The sequence below is a fragment of the Aulostomus chinensis genome, chromosome 5 (assembly GCF_037954235.1).
Source record: "Aulostomus chinensis isolate RoL2024-O1b breed Wild chromosome 5, RoL_Achi_v1.0, whole genome shotgun sequence".
Taxonomy (NCBI): Eukaryota; Metazoa; Chordata; class Actinopteri; order Syngnathiformes; family Aulostomidae; genus Aulostomus; species Aulostomus chinensis.
In genome coordinates, this window is record NC_141324.1 from 18,800,991 (window position 1) to 18,820,056 (window position 19,066).

General features: G+C 41.2%; 1 protein-coding gene across 4 annotated transcripts in view; it reads right to left on the reverse strand.

Moving 5' to 3' along the window:
- Positions 1 to 19,066, reverse strand: part of dpp6b (dipeptidyl-peptidase 6b) — an 82,292-nt gene that overhangs the window by 38,568 nt on the left and 24,658 nt on the right. The window contains exon 1 of one of the 4 annotated variants that reach the window (XM_086203704.1): positions 574 to 711. The exons of the other annotated variants lie outside the window; for them this stretch is intronic. Coding sequence (XP_086059830.1) covers positions 574 to 633 — 60 coding nt within the window. The 5' untranslated portion in view covers positions 634 to 711. Of the gene's footprint in view, positions 1 to 573; positions 712 to 19,066 lie in introns of those variants that run through there. 4 annotated transcript variants of the gene reach the window in all.

Below are 19,066 nucleotides of genomic sequence, written 5' to 3' on the forward strand. Positions count from 1 at the left end.
ACACGCCAGCCCATTCTGTCACGTGTGTGACCTCTAACTCGCAACTTGACAGATCAATCCAGGACCGTTAACAGCACCTGCCTCTTTATCGCTCACCTCTCCGTGTCTCTATCGTATACATTTAATTTTTCTTTCTTTTTTTTTGGCTCTTTAAACTTTTTTTTTATTTATTTTTTTTATTCAGAACCGAAAAAAATTCTCCCTGAAATCAAAGCAGTTCAAAATATAAGATCAGACTGAAGCTGTTTTCACAGGATCCAGGAGAACAAAACCCGCTCGTCTAATCTCCCAGTATAGAGGCTCCTCCTGAGGATGGCGGCTGAGGTTACAATAAGTTCATTCAATATGTAGGCAGAAGTTTACAAGTTGTTGGTCTTCACTCAACATCTTATGCATTCCCTGTCAAGCCAAACAGGAGAAAATGCTCAAACCAGTGTGTTGAATATTGGTGATGTTATCAAACTCAGCTGCGGCTCATGAATATCTGTTTTGCTTGCATGCGAGAGCACTAACGAGTGCTGAAAACTCTGAATAATGTACACACAGAGAGGAAAACACAAACTCCAGTCCTACCTGATCCTGCTGCTGCTGAGGCGCTTTCACAGGCCCGTTTGCGTCTTTTGCAGAAGTCATGAGGGTAAATAAGAAGCAGAGGTAGAAGGAAAGAGCGTGCGGCTTCTGCTGCTGCTGACAGGTGCAGAATAATGAAGCCGAGAGAGATGCGCAGACTGAGATGGAGAGCGAGAGAGCGAGAGAGTGGAGAGAGAGAGAGGGGGGGGGGTGTACAAAGCGTTCAAGGATATCCAGTGATTTGCTGTAATAATGACAACCGTGGGTGCAGACAGCGCAGGGTTCATCTGATGTGCAGCAACTGTGGACTGCTGTGATGTGGGAGGTTTAGTTTCCCTTTCAGAGTGGCTGATGAATAACTCAATCACACACCTCTTCTCAAACATGGCTGTTTGAGACTGACAGGCACTCATTTGAGGAGAGGAGGGATCTTTTTTGGTCACAACAGTTTTAATCAAACTGTATTTTCCGAGAAAAATGAAACTACTGAAGCTTCATTTTCATGTGAAACCAGCCGTTGCTGTTTCATTTTGCCAACCCCCCCCCAAAAAAAAAAGGATAACAAAGAGCTGAAGGTTTTGTTTTTCCCGCCTGAAAGATGGGTGACAAATCAAATGAGTGCGGAAACGTAACGATTGTAGAACTGGGGTACTGAGACGCTCAAGATAACAGCATTATCAGCTGTTCTGGGATAATCAATATATTGCAAGACAATTCATCTTGATTGCTGCTTATTTATGTATCATTTATGCTGAGATGCTGACACCCCTTGAATTTCCATCTGTCATAATGGGTTCTCTTGCTCCTTACCATGACCTTAACCATCATGACTAACACTGCCCCCCCCCCCCCAAAATTAACATATCCTGTCCTTCAAATCCTTTGAGGTTGTGATGAAAGATCAAATTATCTGGTATTGTTTGTTTTTTCAAGGTTTGATTGACACAAGAATAAAATGACTCGTCTGTTCTCTCCAAAGCTCCAAATATCATTTGGAAGAATGAAGTTCATCCCTTCTATCAAGTTCCAGTATGTAGTGGAAGTGTTCTGGTGCTAACACACACATGACTAAGTGCTTGAGTGTGTCCAAATGTCACAATCCAGTACACGGTTCTGAGAGGAAGAGTTGATCAGGCACTTAAAAGAGAAAGACAAATGAAGCCTTAACTCAAGCAGGTCTTCACCAGGGACAAGTAGAATAAGTCTTTAGTCTCTATTTTCTTTCCCATGACTCATTTTAGATTATCTCCCCCTCACCTTACTTTCTGTTGCCTTTGTCCTTTAATTTGTCACCACTCCCTATATTTAGCCTCCAGTCCCCGTCCCTCAGCTCAGAGTCCCACTGCAACTGATAATACAGAGACCTGTCAGTTTGGATCAGATCACTGTATGCACTCATTACAGGCAAGTCCATTACACAGGAAATGGAAACAGCAATCAATGCAACAAGAACAGAATACTTCCAGATATCATTATCAGGGTCTTTCCAGGTGATGTGTCGCTCTATCCGGCTGAATTTAAACTACACTCATGACTGACAACATTCTGAACATTTCAGTGGCGTAGGTAGGTGGAGAAAAAGATTTGCATAGTGTCTGTAGAGCACCCATGCAAATCATTTTCACTCCCCTGTATGCCAATGCTGCTCTATTGTCTGCCAATAAATGAAAAAGGATCGCTGCTGGCCTGGCTCTTGAGAAGCAGTGTAACCGTCCTCCCACATAGAGCAGAAATAGTTCCTAACAAAACATTGTTTGCGCTGCAACTCTCTCACCGTGCGTAACGGCTCACACAATCCACATTCTTGTTAGCACAGCTTGTCTGCTATTTGCGCTGTGCGCACACACACACACACGCACGCATGCACACGCGCGCACACGCACACACACGTATACACACACGTATACACACACCAGCCATATCTCTATGGTGTTGGAGTGAGTGTTTCTTCACAAGCCATGCACAGTCTCTGCAGAGCTCCTGGCCTTTTGAACCAATCATCTGTTGAAGGAGAAGGAGCTGAACAATGTTACATAAGAAAGAAAGTGAGTAGTTGGGGTGAGAGGTGGGGGGGTGTTATGTTTGGCATCACCGGATGGAAAGTTTGCCTTGTTACAGTATTGTCTTCAACATAATGTACATTTGTCTTTCCTTAAACTATAATTTCTGGTTTTACAACCGTGGAGGAGATTATTTGTTCTCTTGGAGGGATTTTGAGCTCGTTCATATTTAACTCTTAACTTAAAGATAAACTGTCTGTCCCAGCAGCACGTCGGCGACATGTGCAGCGTGAGTTATTCTAAGATGACACCTCTGCTTACATAGACGTTTATGAATATTAATTCGGTTACACGGTGCCAGATCATATAGCCAAACAGCTCCCAAGTAACCCGATCTTCAAGCGCAGTCACATGGGCAGACCACAGAGAGCGAAAACAACAAGACAACAACCACAGTGCAAAGGACCAGGACCTGAGATGAGCTGGATCCTAACGGAGGGACAATAATACCGGTAAGACCAGACATAAGAAGTTTAGGCAGCGTTCATCACCTCTAACTGTTGCAGTCAAGATGAAAGGAAACAACTGACTGATGTAAGCAGATTGAGGCACCGTATGAAGAAATGAAGAGAGATTTGTTATCGCCGTTGTTATAAGATGAGGCCCAAAAGTGTCATCGTGACGACGAACTTTGTTCTCCAAAAATCAAGTCATCCTCGAGTCCCAGTGCATGTCTGTGCCAAATTTGAAGAAATTCTCTTGGGGTGTTCCTGAGATATTGCTTTAATAAGAACGGACAAATATTTTAGAAGTGACAAGTGACCTCAATCTTTAACCTTTGACCCCCGATTCTTTTTCATTTCATCCTCAAGTCTTAGTGGACATTTATGTCAAATTTGAAGAAATAGCTTTGAGGTTTCCCTGAGGTAATGTGTAACTGACAGGTGACACGTGACCTTGACCCTTTGACTTTTGTCCCCCAAAATCTGCTCAGTTCATCTCTGAGTCCCAGTGGATGATTTTGACTAATTGAAATTCCCTCAAGGCATTCCAGAGGTACTGGGTCAACCAAAAAGGGGCAGCTATCAGGTACATGTGAGGCGACAGTGAGCTTGATCCCCGACCGCCAGAATCTGTTTGACTGATCTTCAAGTGTCCCAGTGGACTTTTGTACCAAATCTGAATAAACTTTCTCAGGTGCTGCTGAGATATTAATGAGAATCCAACAACCCCCCAAAAAAAACACAACGCCTCCGGCCCACAGCTGTTGTGAGGCAATAAAACATGACTGTTAAAATGAGCGCGTATGATTCATGCTAGCGATAGCAATCACATCATTTCCATTTTCAGCCCCAAGCCAGTCACACAAGCTAGAACCACACCAGACGCTAAAAAGATCCTGTACATTTAACACCAACATCTAAGACAGTCATAATTACACAGATAAATCTATAATATCAACATAACCTCACAATGGCACTTTATCACAAGCAAAATCTTATCAGGGTCAAATTAATGTTGACACGACTGGTTGCACAATCTCTGTGGGAGCAAAATAGAAGAAAAGCCTGAACATGTTTCAAGCTCAGTTGGAAGCATATTCCAGTGTTTGATGGCTGAAAATGAAAAAGCAGATTGTGCAAAGGCAGTCCTCACAGGGGCATGATTAAGTTTAGAACAAATCCAGAGTTTCTGCTCATTTGCTCTGAGCAGCGTTGGAGGATCAGCGTTGTGAACGTTCAAAGAATGAGGTTTTTGTTTAGAGACCGTACACCGCGCTAGGGAGAACATGTTCCCCTGCTGGTGTTGAGCTGCTGCAACTCGTTTCAGCACCGCAGTTGTGGACAGATCCTCTGACACGTGAGCAAAAAAAAAAAAAAAACCCAACCAAAAAAAAGCCTGTGTGTGCATTTTTCACCATAAAATCATTTGTGTTATCTTATTCAGATATATTACACACCTAATTGGATCTGTTGCATAAATGGGGCAATAAATAAGGAAACAGGCATTGAATTAAATGAATCAAATGTATTCTCTCTCTCGCTCGCTCGCTCTCTCTCTGTTGTCTGTTTTCTCTAATGTGCATTCCAGAGCCGTTCAGTAAAAGATTAAACTCTGCTTGTTGCCAGAGGATGTGAGCACCTGATAATGAGACACACACGCACACACACACACACACACACACGCACGCGCGCACACACACACACACACACACACACTCACACACGCACGCGCACACACACACACACACAAAATTCTACAAACCTTTAAGAGAGGTGAAACTAATCTGGATGGCATTTACAAGATAAACAAGTAAATTAAACCGCAAAAATGGTGAACACTTAAGAGACCGGCCTATAAAAACGCAGCAAGGTTCCCAAAGATTGATAATCACGCTACGTTTTAGGTGAGACTCCTGCAACAATTATCTTCTAATGAAACAACAGACACTCAGGTTTAATTGGAGAAGCGTGAGGCACTAAGGACGCGCCGGACGAGATTTTTTTTACAACACGTGCTCGTCTTTAAACCACATTAACACTACTGATCATCCTCATTTGAATTTATACACCGTTTTCTCAGTTTTATCTTGTACACCCCATCCTTCACTGGAGATGGAATCTCTAGGCACCATCTGACAAGTAAAGTCTGCCTCCTAAAGCTCTTAAACAAGCACTTTGTACCAAGTTATCAGCGGCTTGTTTTACTTTCCTGGAGCCACACAAACAGCCACTTAGTTAAACATCAATGCATGGAGTAAAAGTCTACAACTGCGTACTAGCTCCCTCCAGTGACCACTAGCTGCCTGACAGCTCTCTGTTGCTCTTAACTGAATAAATGTTCAGCTAATTACTCACTAGACAATTGTTCTTGTGATGGTTTTTCACTGCGGGGTCATTTTAATATGCAAACACAGACACAAACTGAGTTTATTAAGAAGACTTGTAAGTTGGTGAGGCCACATAGTCGTAAAGACAAATCATTTCATTTGATGAACAGCAGGAGAAGAGTGGAGTAAGACAGCGGATATTAAAGTTTGACCTTCCTTCCAGACGGTTGCAGACATCGGATGCAGCCTCCGTCTGAGTGCAAAAGGGGGGTGAGGTCGCCGAACAAAGGCCAGGAGCATTTTTTGTTTGATGAGCGATCATTATCAGCTGCCGGTCTCACCACAGACAAAGAAGCAGGCAAAAATAAAGCCTCACATGGACAAGAAGACATTATCCACCTTGCTTTTGTATAAATGTATCCCCAGACTAGATCTTTGTCAGCGGGACCTGCACATATAACCACCACCTGTACAACCTCATGAAACAGATAGGGTTGTGTAACAAAAATACCTTGAATAGGCTTTAATTAGTTACAAACCCTGTCAGAAAAGTGCTAATTTATCTGCACAGTTGTTTTGGAACCTGAAAATAATATCAATATTCTGAGTATTTACACTCAAACATCGTAGATTTCTTTATTTTACACATTACCAAGGTTAATTTTGAACTTTTATGTCAACAGAATGTTTTCAACAGGAGCTCTAGGTGGTTTTATCATAATACCAAAGCATAATTGCCATATTCTTAACCCAGACCATCCATCAAAATTCAGTTATAATCACAATACAGACATATTGCAATTTTTGCAGGAAGAAGCTATTTGAAAGTGTAACTGAGTTTCTATCACTATTTTATATTAAATATTACTGTGCTGCAGAGATTTCCGTCTACAGACTTAACAAAACATCAATTTTTCACTGCGTTTTTCAATGAAAATGAGAATAATGATGTCGAAAAATTAACATTCCCTCTGATATCACAAAACATCTAAAATAAGAGGAAATAACCCCAATTAGATGTGTTTTCTAAATTTCTCAGCCAGAATTTAATCTTTTCAAAGAGCTAAAACATGTTGTCTAACATAAGCATTTCACATTCGTTTGTGTTTAAACACAAACAATCACTGCAGGTTTGAGTGTGTTGCATGTACAGTGATGATGAGATCAGCAAGTAGTTAAATATTACATGCAAAATGGTGTCAGATCACTCAGAAAAAGGAATCAAGGAATTGTATTTTTTCATGAAAACTCTTGTTGACTCGGTGGATGATGCTCCATCCTCTTGAAAGAACTGGAGGTTCATCCAGTCAGTGAATCTCCTGATGGACAAGCAGCTCTGACCCACATCCTTTGTTGGAATTTACATGTTGAATGAATTAATAAAAGCTGCAAAGCAAACAAATTAAAACAAGTCAGCCTGGCAGTGATTTGAAAATGTCCTCATCTGCAGTGCCAGTAAAATCAATCAACGAGGGCAGCTGATTTAGGAGCAAGCTGTTTCTGTTCAAGTGTTGAGCCAACTGCCAGCCAACTCAATCATCAGTCATGACCCCGCCGCCGCCCTCTGGCCGGCCTCGACTCCCTCAGCTGTGCAACTGGCAGCCCACCTGCGTGCCTGAGTGTAAATACTGACTCCTGCAGCTCTGCTCAGTCTGCTGCTTCGATCGCAGGTTAAAAACAGAGCCGCCATGTGAGCGGAGCGGCTCACTTCATCATAGATCATTACTGTACTTAAAGGTCATCTACTCAACCTGGACAAAACACGCCCCCATACACTATGGAGTGATGAAACGCTGAGAAGTTTCCAGCGGCAGGCAGTTTTTCATTGTCTGGATATACAGGTGAGTAATTAATGTCCACCAGTCTTTAATCAGACTCATTATTGGTGTTTCACCAAGAGAGGACTTTCAGGGAGAAACAATTAATCTACCACTGTCTGGATTGTTTGGACTCAAACGCTATAAGAAATTACTTTGGAGTCATTCCCTCACCTCTGCACCTCGCTTCTTGACCCTCATCAATACTTAACTGCTTTTCTGGGAAGGTCGGCCCACCACTCGGCTTACTCAGTAAGTTATAAAACACTCGGTCCACAAGTTTTGGGAGGGTTGTGGATTCTTAAATGTAATATGTGTATGAGCTGTAGATCAATACTGTTCCCTTTCTAAACCGTGTTGATTCATCGCTCTTCAGAACTGAACATGGCACATTAAGTGCTGTGTTGATTGTGTAAACGCAAGCCGTGTTTGTTTCTCGCTTACAGCAGTGAAGTAACAAGCTGACATGTTGTTTCTCCACCGTTGGCAGCTGACATTTATAATGAATCTCAAATGAATTCAATCCCACTGACTCCAAATCCTATTTGATGATTAAAAAAAGGTTAACAGGCATGTCAGTGAGGAAAGAATACAGGGGTTGTTCTTTTTTAAATAACTGCACATTTATTTGAAAAGCGGTAGAAATGTAAGTTCCCATCATATCGGCTGCACATCACCTCAGGCTCTTGACTTTGAGGTGATCTATGTCTACTGTTCTGCAGTCTGTTTGATAGAATCATTTCATATGCAGTAACCCAAAGCCTGTTTTTGCCCCTTTTGAACCCTCAACAACATCCTGTCCACTATTACTCTCGATGGGAGCCGCACTCGTAAATATAAAAGCTCGAAAACTCATCTGCACAACTCACCGCGGAGCAGCATGGTACAGGCGAGTCTCAAACAGAGACATCCACACAAATCATTACTTGACAAAAACCACAACCTTGAGGACCTGAAATACAGCTCTTCAAAAGGTCAAACCGTATCCTTGGAAAAAAAAAATAGGACGACTGAGGTATCCAGCGCTCACATTGCAGTGTTACATTCGGTTCCTGTTCATTTCTAATCTCACCTGAGGGCAGTTTAGACCTTGACTTCCTCACAGTAAAGGTGGGACTCTGTGGGTTGTTATCAGCCGCTGCAATGTTGGGGCGTTCGATAAGTTAGCGTGAAGGACGAAAGCTTCAGGAGACATCGTCTCCAGGGAGAGGACAGTTTTTGGACGGATTTGAAATAAATTAAAATCCTAAACAAATCTAGGAGAGATGGTCTAAACATGGAAATCACTGCCTCCTTAAGAATAAAGAAAACCTGCAGGGGAGAACCGTTTGCGAGCTTCACTGTTAGCTCGAGTTTAGGGAGAGGAGAGACTTTGCAGTTTGAACGAGGTTGAGACTGACATTCCTTTTTTGTTTTTGCTTGACTGTCCTGCTTCAATGAGTGGAGAGGTGTGCTATTGGATAAAATGTCCTGTGTTTATTCACCTTTTTTTTTGGAGATGGATGACTGTAAAAACTTAGAAAGTCTTAATGGAAGAAAACTTTTTTTGGAAGCGTATTTGACTTGTAAAGCCAAGGAAAGAAATGAGCTGTAAAGTATAAATGCCATGGGATTTTTTTTTTTTGCATTGAATTCAGTTATTATGAATAGTGTGTGTGTGTGTGTGTGTGTGTGTGTGTGTTGTACACTTCAAGAAATGCAAATACACAAGCTCAGTAAGAGTTTTTTTTGTCTTTTTTTAACAGATTTCACCCAAGGGAATCTTAATGTAACAACAAAATGAAGCGAACAGGAGCCGAGCGCCAATTCTTTTTGGATGCGTACGAGTCCGATAACGATGTCAACAAGGAAGCAGTAAAGTTGTTCATTAAGCGTAGCACATGTGCAGCTGGAATATACATATTTATATCTACACACATACAAGAGCAGCAACAGCAGACGAGTGAGTCAGCACGCCTTTACAGAGCATCGAGCCATCTGCTGATCCAGTCCTCGTAAACCAGACTTACGAGCCTCATGAACTTTATGTGTTCTCATCAATGGCTTACAAGAGGATCATAAAAAGAAAGGGGAGAAAAAAGTTTAAACTGAACACTACGTTTTGGGAAGAAATTTGATGAACGCAAAACAACAGCCTCAAGGGCGATATTAAAATCAAGGTCCTAAAAACTATCATGATAAATAAAAGAGGGAAATATATGATTCAATAGACTAAATGGAAATGATGGTTGATTACATACAAGGAGAGAATAATTAATATTTCCATCCTGTTCTATTTCTCTTGTGAGTGAAACAGCAGAGATACCGAGGGGAGTGATTAAAAGTAAATTAGAATCATCTGAATGAATAGTGTTCCATCTTTACCCATTCAATGCAGGTTTTCATAGTCAGGTCTCCAAGGACACCCCCCCCCCCCTCCCCCCCATACCCCTTCTGACCCCCTCCCCCACCCGCCACCCAACCACCACCACTACCAATAAAAAAAAATCAAATTTAGTCCATGTTTAATAATTCCCTCTTCCTCTCTTTAGTAGAGGCCGTGAGACATTCAACACAAAGACCACAGAGCTCTATTCCAATCACTAGAAATGAGTATTTTCTTATGTTCCTCACCGATTCCAGCCTTCGCGATCCCAGCTTTTAGTTCAGTCTGAACAAACAAAGCTAAAATAAAAAAGAACACCACCTTCTCTCTCAGTACCTCTTCAATTACTACCTGTATGTACTAAATAAGCCAAAACTACAGTGACAGCATGTACAGCAGAGCTGAGTCTCTCAGGGGTTGGTTGGGAAAAAAATAATTACGTTTTTAAGTTGTTTGGTTATGATCATCAGGACGGACCTGATAACTACAAATCAATATCACGATATCATTACTTCAGCATTTTTGAGGCTTTTCATTGTAATTACATCCCAGTAGTGGCGACAGTTATCCAGAGGCATTGTGTTTCAGCAGCAATGTGGTCACATTATGGTTAATGAGGAATAGAAAAGGTGTATCTATGATGCAAGATCCATTTTTCCCTGGATGAGAACATTCGCTGTCTAGGATATGTGACTGTTACTGAGTCTGTTAACTCAGGGCTTCTTCATCACCTCTGTGGGCTTCAAACACTTAAGACTAGACAATTATTTCCTCTTTCCTAACTCGTGCAAATATATTCTAACAGTAATTTCCTCAGTATTCTATAGTAATTTCCCTGTGGAGCTCAATAAAAGTTTCTGAATAAGTTGCTGCTGCTGGCTAACAATTTTTGTTGTTGTTGTTGTTGTGAGAAGTTTGAGAGATGAACCTGCAAGCTACCGTAGGTTTCCCTAGGGGGAGGGGTGACATGAGGGGGCGCAATCTCCAACTTCACCACTAGATTCCACCATATCCTGAACACTGGCATTTTAAGGAAATGAGCTCCGATGTTCTTAATGCCCTTGATATTTTCCTCTGATTTTACACCTTTTAAAGTATCTTGAGGACGGTTGTTTTCCATCCAAGAGCAAGTAGAGACAGTGAGACATGAAGTGAGAGAGATGGAAGAATAAAATGCTATAAAGGTCCCTGACTGGAGACGTGTTTGCAATGTCAGAGAATCTCCACATTCACTCACCCTCCTCTCTTCCTCTCTCAAGCATCCGTTTTTAAAACCCACAATGTGCCGCATTTTTGGTTTGCCTTGTTAAGCGCAGGAGCGTATTTCATCGCTGGATCTAATTTGTCTGGTTTTATATCTCACTGCAAAAGCCAAGAAAGACAATCCCAAAAAAAATTAAATCATTTGTGCACAGTAAGATACTCTGGGAACAACCAAAAATACACAAACTCCAAAACCCATAAGTAACCTATACTGCAACGCCTGGTTGCTCTGTCATGACGTCCTCAGAGACAGTCGGAATTTTTAAAATTTACAAGCCGACAAGTTTTTTGATGTAAGGACAACGGAGGCTGTCAGCTGAAGCGCTCAATATATCATCAGACTGAGAGCTAAATAAATACATAAAAAACCTCTGACAACTCTTCAAGCTTCTAATTTCTTTTGAAATTTTCCTGAAAATGCTCAATAAAACAGTAAAAGCAGCTTTATGAAGAATTATAGCACCAAAATCCTGACAAACATTAAAAAAACAAAACAAAACAAAAACAACACAAAAAACTCCAGTTCGATGAGTCCCTGAAGGGTTTCACCCACTCACCTTCCATAGTTTCTCCACTCGGGACAACTTTCGTGTGTTCATTGTGAAGGAGCGGCTGCATATGGAGAGTCAGCATCGGGGAGTGAAGAGGATGCAGGGAGCGACGTTGAATAAAGACCTGCTCATAAAGCCGACGCACCTCAGCTCTCATAATCCCACCGTCAGCATCTCAGCATAAATTCCACTCATTAAGTTAAAGTGAGTGCCCACGCGCGCGTGTGTGTGTGTGTGTGTGTGTGTGCGTGTGTATGTGTGTGTGTGGGTTCATGTATGTACGGACCAGCTGAAACACTTCTTTCTCAGTAAAGACCGCGACATCAAAGAGACCCCCAAAATAAAAAGAGGAACTCTGCTGTCACACCTGCAGAGGTCAGATCAGAGCCCTGCAGGAGAATCAGACGGACAGCCCGTAGATGCTGACAGACACACTAATCTCTGAAACACAACCCTCCTGGAGACCCAGGGATGCAGCCAGAGCTCTCGGCCCCTTCGCAACAATCAGCACTGAACCACTTACCTGGGCCATTAGCTACATCTTGCTGTTCAGCACAGATCAGCATTACACACCGCACACAGAGCCGGGCCACTTTATGGTGCTTTTTATCCAGGATTGTTTATCCCGTCTCGACTTTTCTCCCAGGAGCCATTTATCCACAACAAGCCTCTGGGCTGATAAAAGTGCTGCTACACAGTTCTGGACTGATGCAGGCTGGACACTCCTTAAGTGTTGATACATCACATGGGGAACAACTAGAATCCAGGGAGGTTAATACCTGTAACCCGCCACTGCACGGATGTAGAATCCAATGTTCGTTTGCTTGTGAATTATTGAGAATGTATGGGCAAATGTAATTGCAGTTACTAGAGGGGGTGAAGAGGGATTGAGGCCACTGACAGGAGTCCAAATGAAACACACCCCTCCCTTGAATACAGATTTCCCAAAGCTTGCTGCATTTTTTTAAAAAGAGATAGGATGCAGCCCAGAGCTGCATCTTTTGACTTATTTTTGTTTGTTTCTATGTCACTGCTCTCACCAGGTCCAGTGTGCACTTGCTTCCAAGCACCGAACAGCTAATAAACAAGATTTTGAAAAGCAAAAAGTAGATACTTGGGGGTAAAAAACATTCAAAAGGGTGCAGCACTGTCAGCATGTCATGCAGGTTCCTGCCAGTCTTTCAGTGTGTGGTTGAGACGTGAGTGTTAAGCATGAACTTGGTGATAGAGGCGTCCTTGAACACAGCAGCGGGAGCAGTGCTCGAGACTATTTCACTAAGTGTGCTGTTAGTGTTTTCTGAATTAAATAGATTTTCAGTAGCAAAGCTCTTAGGTTGCATCCACATAACCAATGACTCACCTAACATTTCAGAAGGTGAAGCACAAAACTGCTGAGGATGGCCTTTTACCAAGGAATTGGAGATGGTTTCACGTGACTCAGTTGAACAAATAAATCACAAAAATGGGTCTGATTCATGAAATGTCATCACAGCCTGATACATGAGTGGTAAACACACTGTAAAACCTGAAAATATATTTGAATTTCAGATTTTTAACAGAAAGAGATTTGCAGTTATGTTTTTTTTTTTAAGTTAAAGTAGTGTTACTGATTAACAGTAATTTTTAAGTTGAGATTAACATTTTTTTTATCACAGTACAAGTAAGAAAAATTGCACACTTAAATATTCATGTTGTTTTAAAATATAATATGAAATATACACAGGAGGAATGGGTCACCTGAGGCACAGTTAATGTTTTTTAAGTTTAATTAAGCTGTGCAATCTCTACGCCAGTGAAAATCTTAATTTAATTTTCAACTCAATATTGGATTAACAAGCACGCACGTTATCGAGCAGCTTTATCTAAAAATCTCCAAATACACATTCAAGCTTTTAAAAACACATTTACACAAGTAATTTAAATTCAAGTCAGTGTTTTAGTTGCATAAACTATGAACCAAACAATAAATGAATATCTTTTTAGGCATATAAACACAGCGGGACAGATTTCAGGAGTGAAAGCCATCAGGCTTTACTTCCTGTCTGTAAAATAAAATGGTTATAAAAGTCCTTCACTGGAGTAAATTAGCGTTTAAGAATATTCCATTTATCAGGCCCACTGTTGCTAATCTTAATTAAACTTTATAATCTGTTCGGTTCACAATGGTTAGCAATAAAATTAGTTGAAAAAAAATGGACGAAAACTAAGACAGGATATACAGTAGGACGTCTGTCCGTCAGGTCGACACCAACATGAATCTTAGTGAACGCTCAGCTGGACGTGTTCATGTTCCTTTTCAGTCCAATAAAAGATGACATTACAATGAAGAAAGACACTAAATATAGAGCTTCCAGATCATCGTCAAGCATCAAATCATCCGTCAGTGAAAGTAAACCGTCATGAACATCCGTCAGTTCCGAGCTATTCAGACAACAGACAGAGGAACAGACATCTGCTGTGTGTTTCTCTCAACGCATGAGTCATAATGTCAGCAGAGCAAGATGTCTTCCTAAACACAACCAGCAATAAAATCTCTATATTCCCCTGATGCACCAGTCAGTATGGGGAGGGGAGAAACATCAATCATTTTGGTTCCTGTCTTTGGTGGCGGCGGCGGCGATAGTGGCGGTTATGGCGACTGCAGTGGTAGTGGCGGTGGTAGCGGCATGTTGACGGGCTGCCAGCCACCAGAATAGTGAGTCATCAACAGCACCCCCCGTTCTCTCCACTGCAGCTACAACAATCATTATCAATCCCCCTGCCCCGCCTCACCCCCCAACTCTGTTCTGCTCAATGTGAACTCCACACTGAACATCATCACACAAGTCAACGCTCGACTCCCAGTGAAGGGAAAAGCAATCTTCTACTCCCCCCGTCCCCGGAGCTCTGGCTCTCATTCAGACTCCCGACTTCGAGGAGCAGTAGAGAAATATTGACTGGAGGTGATGATGTACATGCAGGGAGGGGGCGACTGCCACAATTCAGAGTTTCTGACTGAAAGTACCTCCAAGAGGTAAGAAAGCATCTGTATACACATAAGCACACACACACACACACACACACACACACACCTCATTTCAGAGCTCAGACACAGCAAACATCTTGTTACTCCTCACAGGATCCGGCCCGCCACCACCTCCTCGCCGAGCTTTCTAGGAGAAGTAACAAGCTACAGACGTACCTTCATGGCTGCAGGGACAAAACTCCTGTCACTCCTAGCAAGACTAGAAGGCTCACAAAGGTCTGGGGAGGATGCAACATGAAAACCCATCTCATGTGTTATTCATCAGAAGTCTAAACCAGAGCCTGGGGCAAGAGGGGCCCGCCATCATTTTGTGAGTGAACTGACCGACCTTTGTTACTGCTCGGCTTGTCCAACACTGCATCTGATTACGTTCACAACTCTTCCTTAAGTAGCTCCAGGTCCTCTTGACTATACCGATGCTGACAGATATGACCAGACACACCATGATGACTGTTATTATTCTATATCAACATCAGCTTCTCTTGCTGTGACAACTATAACTGAGAAATCATCGGCAGAAATACTGACATGAACCAGTAGCAGCAGAGAGAGTCGACAGGTCAACAACGGGGTGAATTTTAATAAAAAATACAACACAAATTGACAGTGGAGTTGGGGAATATTGCCATATTTTTTCTATGTGTTTTTCACTGATGACACAATCAGATTAAATATTCATTATTCTTCATATTACGGCATCAGCATGTATTTATCAGGTGGCTGATTGAAATAAACAGTACCCCCCCCCCCCCGGCACAGCTGCCTCTCTCTTACACAGCATGTGAATGTTCTTCATATAATAATTACAGTAAAGACAAACACTTCTTAATCATAACGCTCAACGTGTAACACGAGTTTACTGAACATCGTCCATCTGGCCCCTTGACTTGCTAATTATGGGTATTGGCCCTGATCCGTACAGGTCTGAGGAACTAAACTGGGTCTGGTGATTGATCTGCCGTATGATCACACATTAGCTAGCGCCTTGTTTGACCTGTCCTTCTCGAGAGGAAGGAGTGGCGAGGGAGCCGAGGCCAGAGATCAGCACAAACAAGCCAGTCTCTCCTCTGTGACACTTTTGCTGCAGACGTATTCCAGGAAACTTGTGTCTGCTGTCGCCTCCAGGATTTACTGTTGCTTTTCACGCCCCGTTTTGCTTTTGCCATCCTCTCTGTGTTTATATGCCGGTAAAATTGCAAGCATGCAAGTGAGTGTGTGTCTGTCTGTGTGTCTGCCCCCCCACCCCCACACACACACACCCAGGGGTGTGTCGCTGCTGTATCATGGCAGGGTCGATAAGAGAATTTGCCTGTGTGACACAACACATTACTCCTGCTTGGTCTCAACCCAGGAGGAGAGGACTCCGGAGCAGCATCTGCTCTGCTCTGCTGCTCTAATTCCAGCTGACAGAAAATGTTGTAGAGGAAATTTTCCTCACTCGCTTTAAAGTTCGTTCTTCATTATTTATGACTGTCCTCTGGATATTTCATTTTTTTGATCAGACATTTTCTTTTTCCTTTTTTTTTTAAATCTTAAATGCAGCATTTATGCCTTTAAGGGAGCCGGAGATGAGAATTATGGTTTAATCATTTAAAAAAAAGAAAGTAAATGGTAAAATTTAGTGCTTTGCTTAAATGCACTTTAACAGATCACATTTAGAGAAGGACAAATTGGTTTCTGGGTGCTGAAATGTGCCCTCAGTTTTCACTTCACGCTGGCATCCTCAAGAGCCAATGTGATATTTTGATCTGCAGCCTCTCTTGAGTAAATTTTGTTAGCAACAACATTGATTGCTCTTTGTCTTTCTATGCCAACGAAAGCGTTGTTTATTTGTCTGGAGATCAGACGGATCCATCGGAGAGGTTGATGTTGCTTCCACTGAAGGGAGAGGTGACATATTTAGTTGGATTTTGAAATGCTAGTGGGCTCCAGTTAGAGATTTTCTTTTCTTTTTTTGGGAAACCAAAGAAACTTTTGATGTCATGGAAGTTAGTTTGATGGTTTTTGAGCTTGACAGACGTGTCAATAAGTAACTGACAAAACGTTATCAAAATGTCTAATTTAAGCTCACATGATGTGAGCTAATATTAACCATGCGTTTGCTTCATGGGTAAGGGACCGGTAAATGGTAAACTCATAGGTAAACATTTGCAAGCAATCATTATGAATTAAATGATGACATATTATCATCGAATTTCAAAGGGGAAATGACCAAAACACAGATTTTAGAAATATAAAATATGCTTCCTGATGATCTCATTTCATATTAAAGCATCAACTAACACAGCTACATAATCCATGAAAAAAAAATTAGACGCTGCGCCACTAAATCGCTCCTCGTTAGTTTCATGATTGACCGCAAAGGTTGTTTAGCAATGTGACCAACATCTCCCATGATGCCATGCTATTTCACACGTCAAACTATGCCTCCTTCTTTTCTTCTTGCTTAAGAGGATTCTACTGACAGAAATCCAATACTGGGTCACCGCAGCTGCAAAAACAACCTCATGGTTCGCACAAGACAGCACGATAAAGGGTAGGTGTTTTGAATAGAACACAACAGTCTCTAGTGGCAAAAGAGACACAGTGCAGAAAAATATGTAGATAATGTGTGTGTGTGTGTCTGTGTGTATGTTCATGTGTGTGTGTTTGTGTATGTGTGTGAAATCAAACCGTTTTTTGAGTAAAAACATAATCTTTTAACAATCCAAAGGATGCTTGAAGAATAAACTTTCTTTGTTGTGTGTGCTGATTATCACCATTAGGATTAAAGCCCATCCTCAAAAGGAAAATGGTGAGAAAGGATGAACAGGAGAACTTTCCTGTGAGCTGCCTTAAAAGACGGATATATTTAGCTACAAATGAAACTTTTTAAAAGGCGGCAGGAATCTTTAAGATCTACCGTGAAGTTACATCTGTGGGGGAAGTTAATCTCCTGTGAAAGGCAGAGAAGACATGTGACTGCCATCAAACAGCCTGACAGAGGCAGAGATATTTTACTTCATGAATATTTAACCAGCTGTACTACAGATTATAGTTACTGCAGCATGAATATCTAACAGCTGCACTACAGATTATAATTACTGCAGCATGAATATCTAACAGCTGTACTACAGATTATAATTACTGCAGCATGAATATCTAACAGCTGTACTACAGATTATAATTACTACAGCATGAATATCTAACAGCTGTACTACAGATTATAGTTACTGCAGCATGAATATCTAACAGCTGTACTACAGATTATAATTACTGCAGCATGAATATCTAACAGCTGTACTACAGATTATAGTTACTGCAGCATGAATATCTAACAGCTGCACTACAGATTATAATTACTGCAGCATGAATATCTAACAGCTGTACTACAGATTATAATTACTGCAGCATGAATATCTAACAGCTGTACTACAGATTATAGTTACTGCAGCATGAATATCTAACAGCTGCACTACAGATTATAATTACTGCAGCATGAATATCTAACAGCTGCACTACAGATTATAATTACTGCAGCATGAATATCTAACAGCTGTACTACAGATTATAGTTACTGCAGCATGAATATCTAACAGCTGCACTACAGATTATAATTACTGCAGCATGAATATCTAACAGCTGTACTACAGATTATAGTTACTGCAGCATGAATATCTAACAGCTGCACTACAGATTATAATTACTGCAGCATGAATATCTAACAGCTGTACTACAGATTATAATTACTGCAGCATGAATATCTAACAGCTGTACTACAGATTATAGTTACTGCAGCATGAATATCTAACAGCTGCACTACAGATTATAATTACTGCAGCATGAATATCTAACAGCTGTACTACAGATTATAGTTACTGCAGCATGAATATCTAACCAGCTACACTACAGATTATAATTACTGCAGCATGAATATCTAACAGCTGTACTACAGATTATAATTACTGCAGCATGAATATCAAACCAGCTACACTACAGATTATAATTACTGCAGTATGAATATCTAACAGCTACACTACAGATTATAATTACTGCAGCATGAATATCAAACCAGCTACACTACAGATTATAATTACTGCAGCATGAATATCTAACAGCTGTACTACAGATTATAGTTACTGCAGCATGAATATCTAACAGCTGCACTACAGATTATAATTACTGCAGCATGAATATCTAACAGCTGCACTACAGATTATAATTACTGCAGCATGAATATCTAACAGCTGTACTACAGATTATAGTTACTGCAGCATGAATATCTAACAGCTGCACTACAGATTATAATTACTGCAGCATGAATATCTAACAGCTGTACTACAGATTATAGTTACTGCAGCATGAATATCTAACAGCTGCACTACAGATTATAATTACTGCAGCATGAATATCTAACAGCTGTACTACAGATTATAATTACTGCAGCATGAATATCTAACAGCTGTACTACAGATTATAGTTACTGCAGCATGAATATCTAACAGCTGCACTACAGATTATAATTACTGCAGCATGAATATCTAACAGCTGCACTACAGATTATAATTACTGCAGCATGAATATCTAACAGCTGTACTACAGATTATAGTTACTGCAGCATGAATATCTAACAGCTGCACTACAGATTATAATTACTGCAGCATGA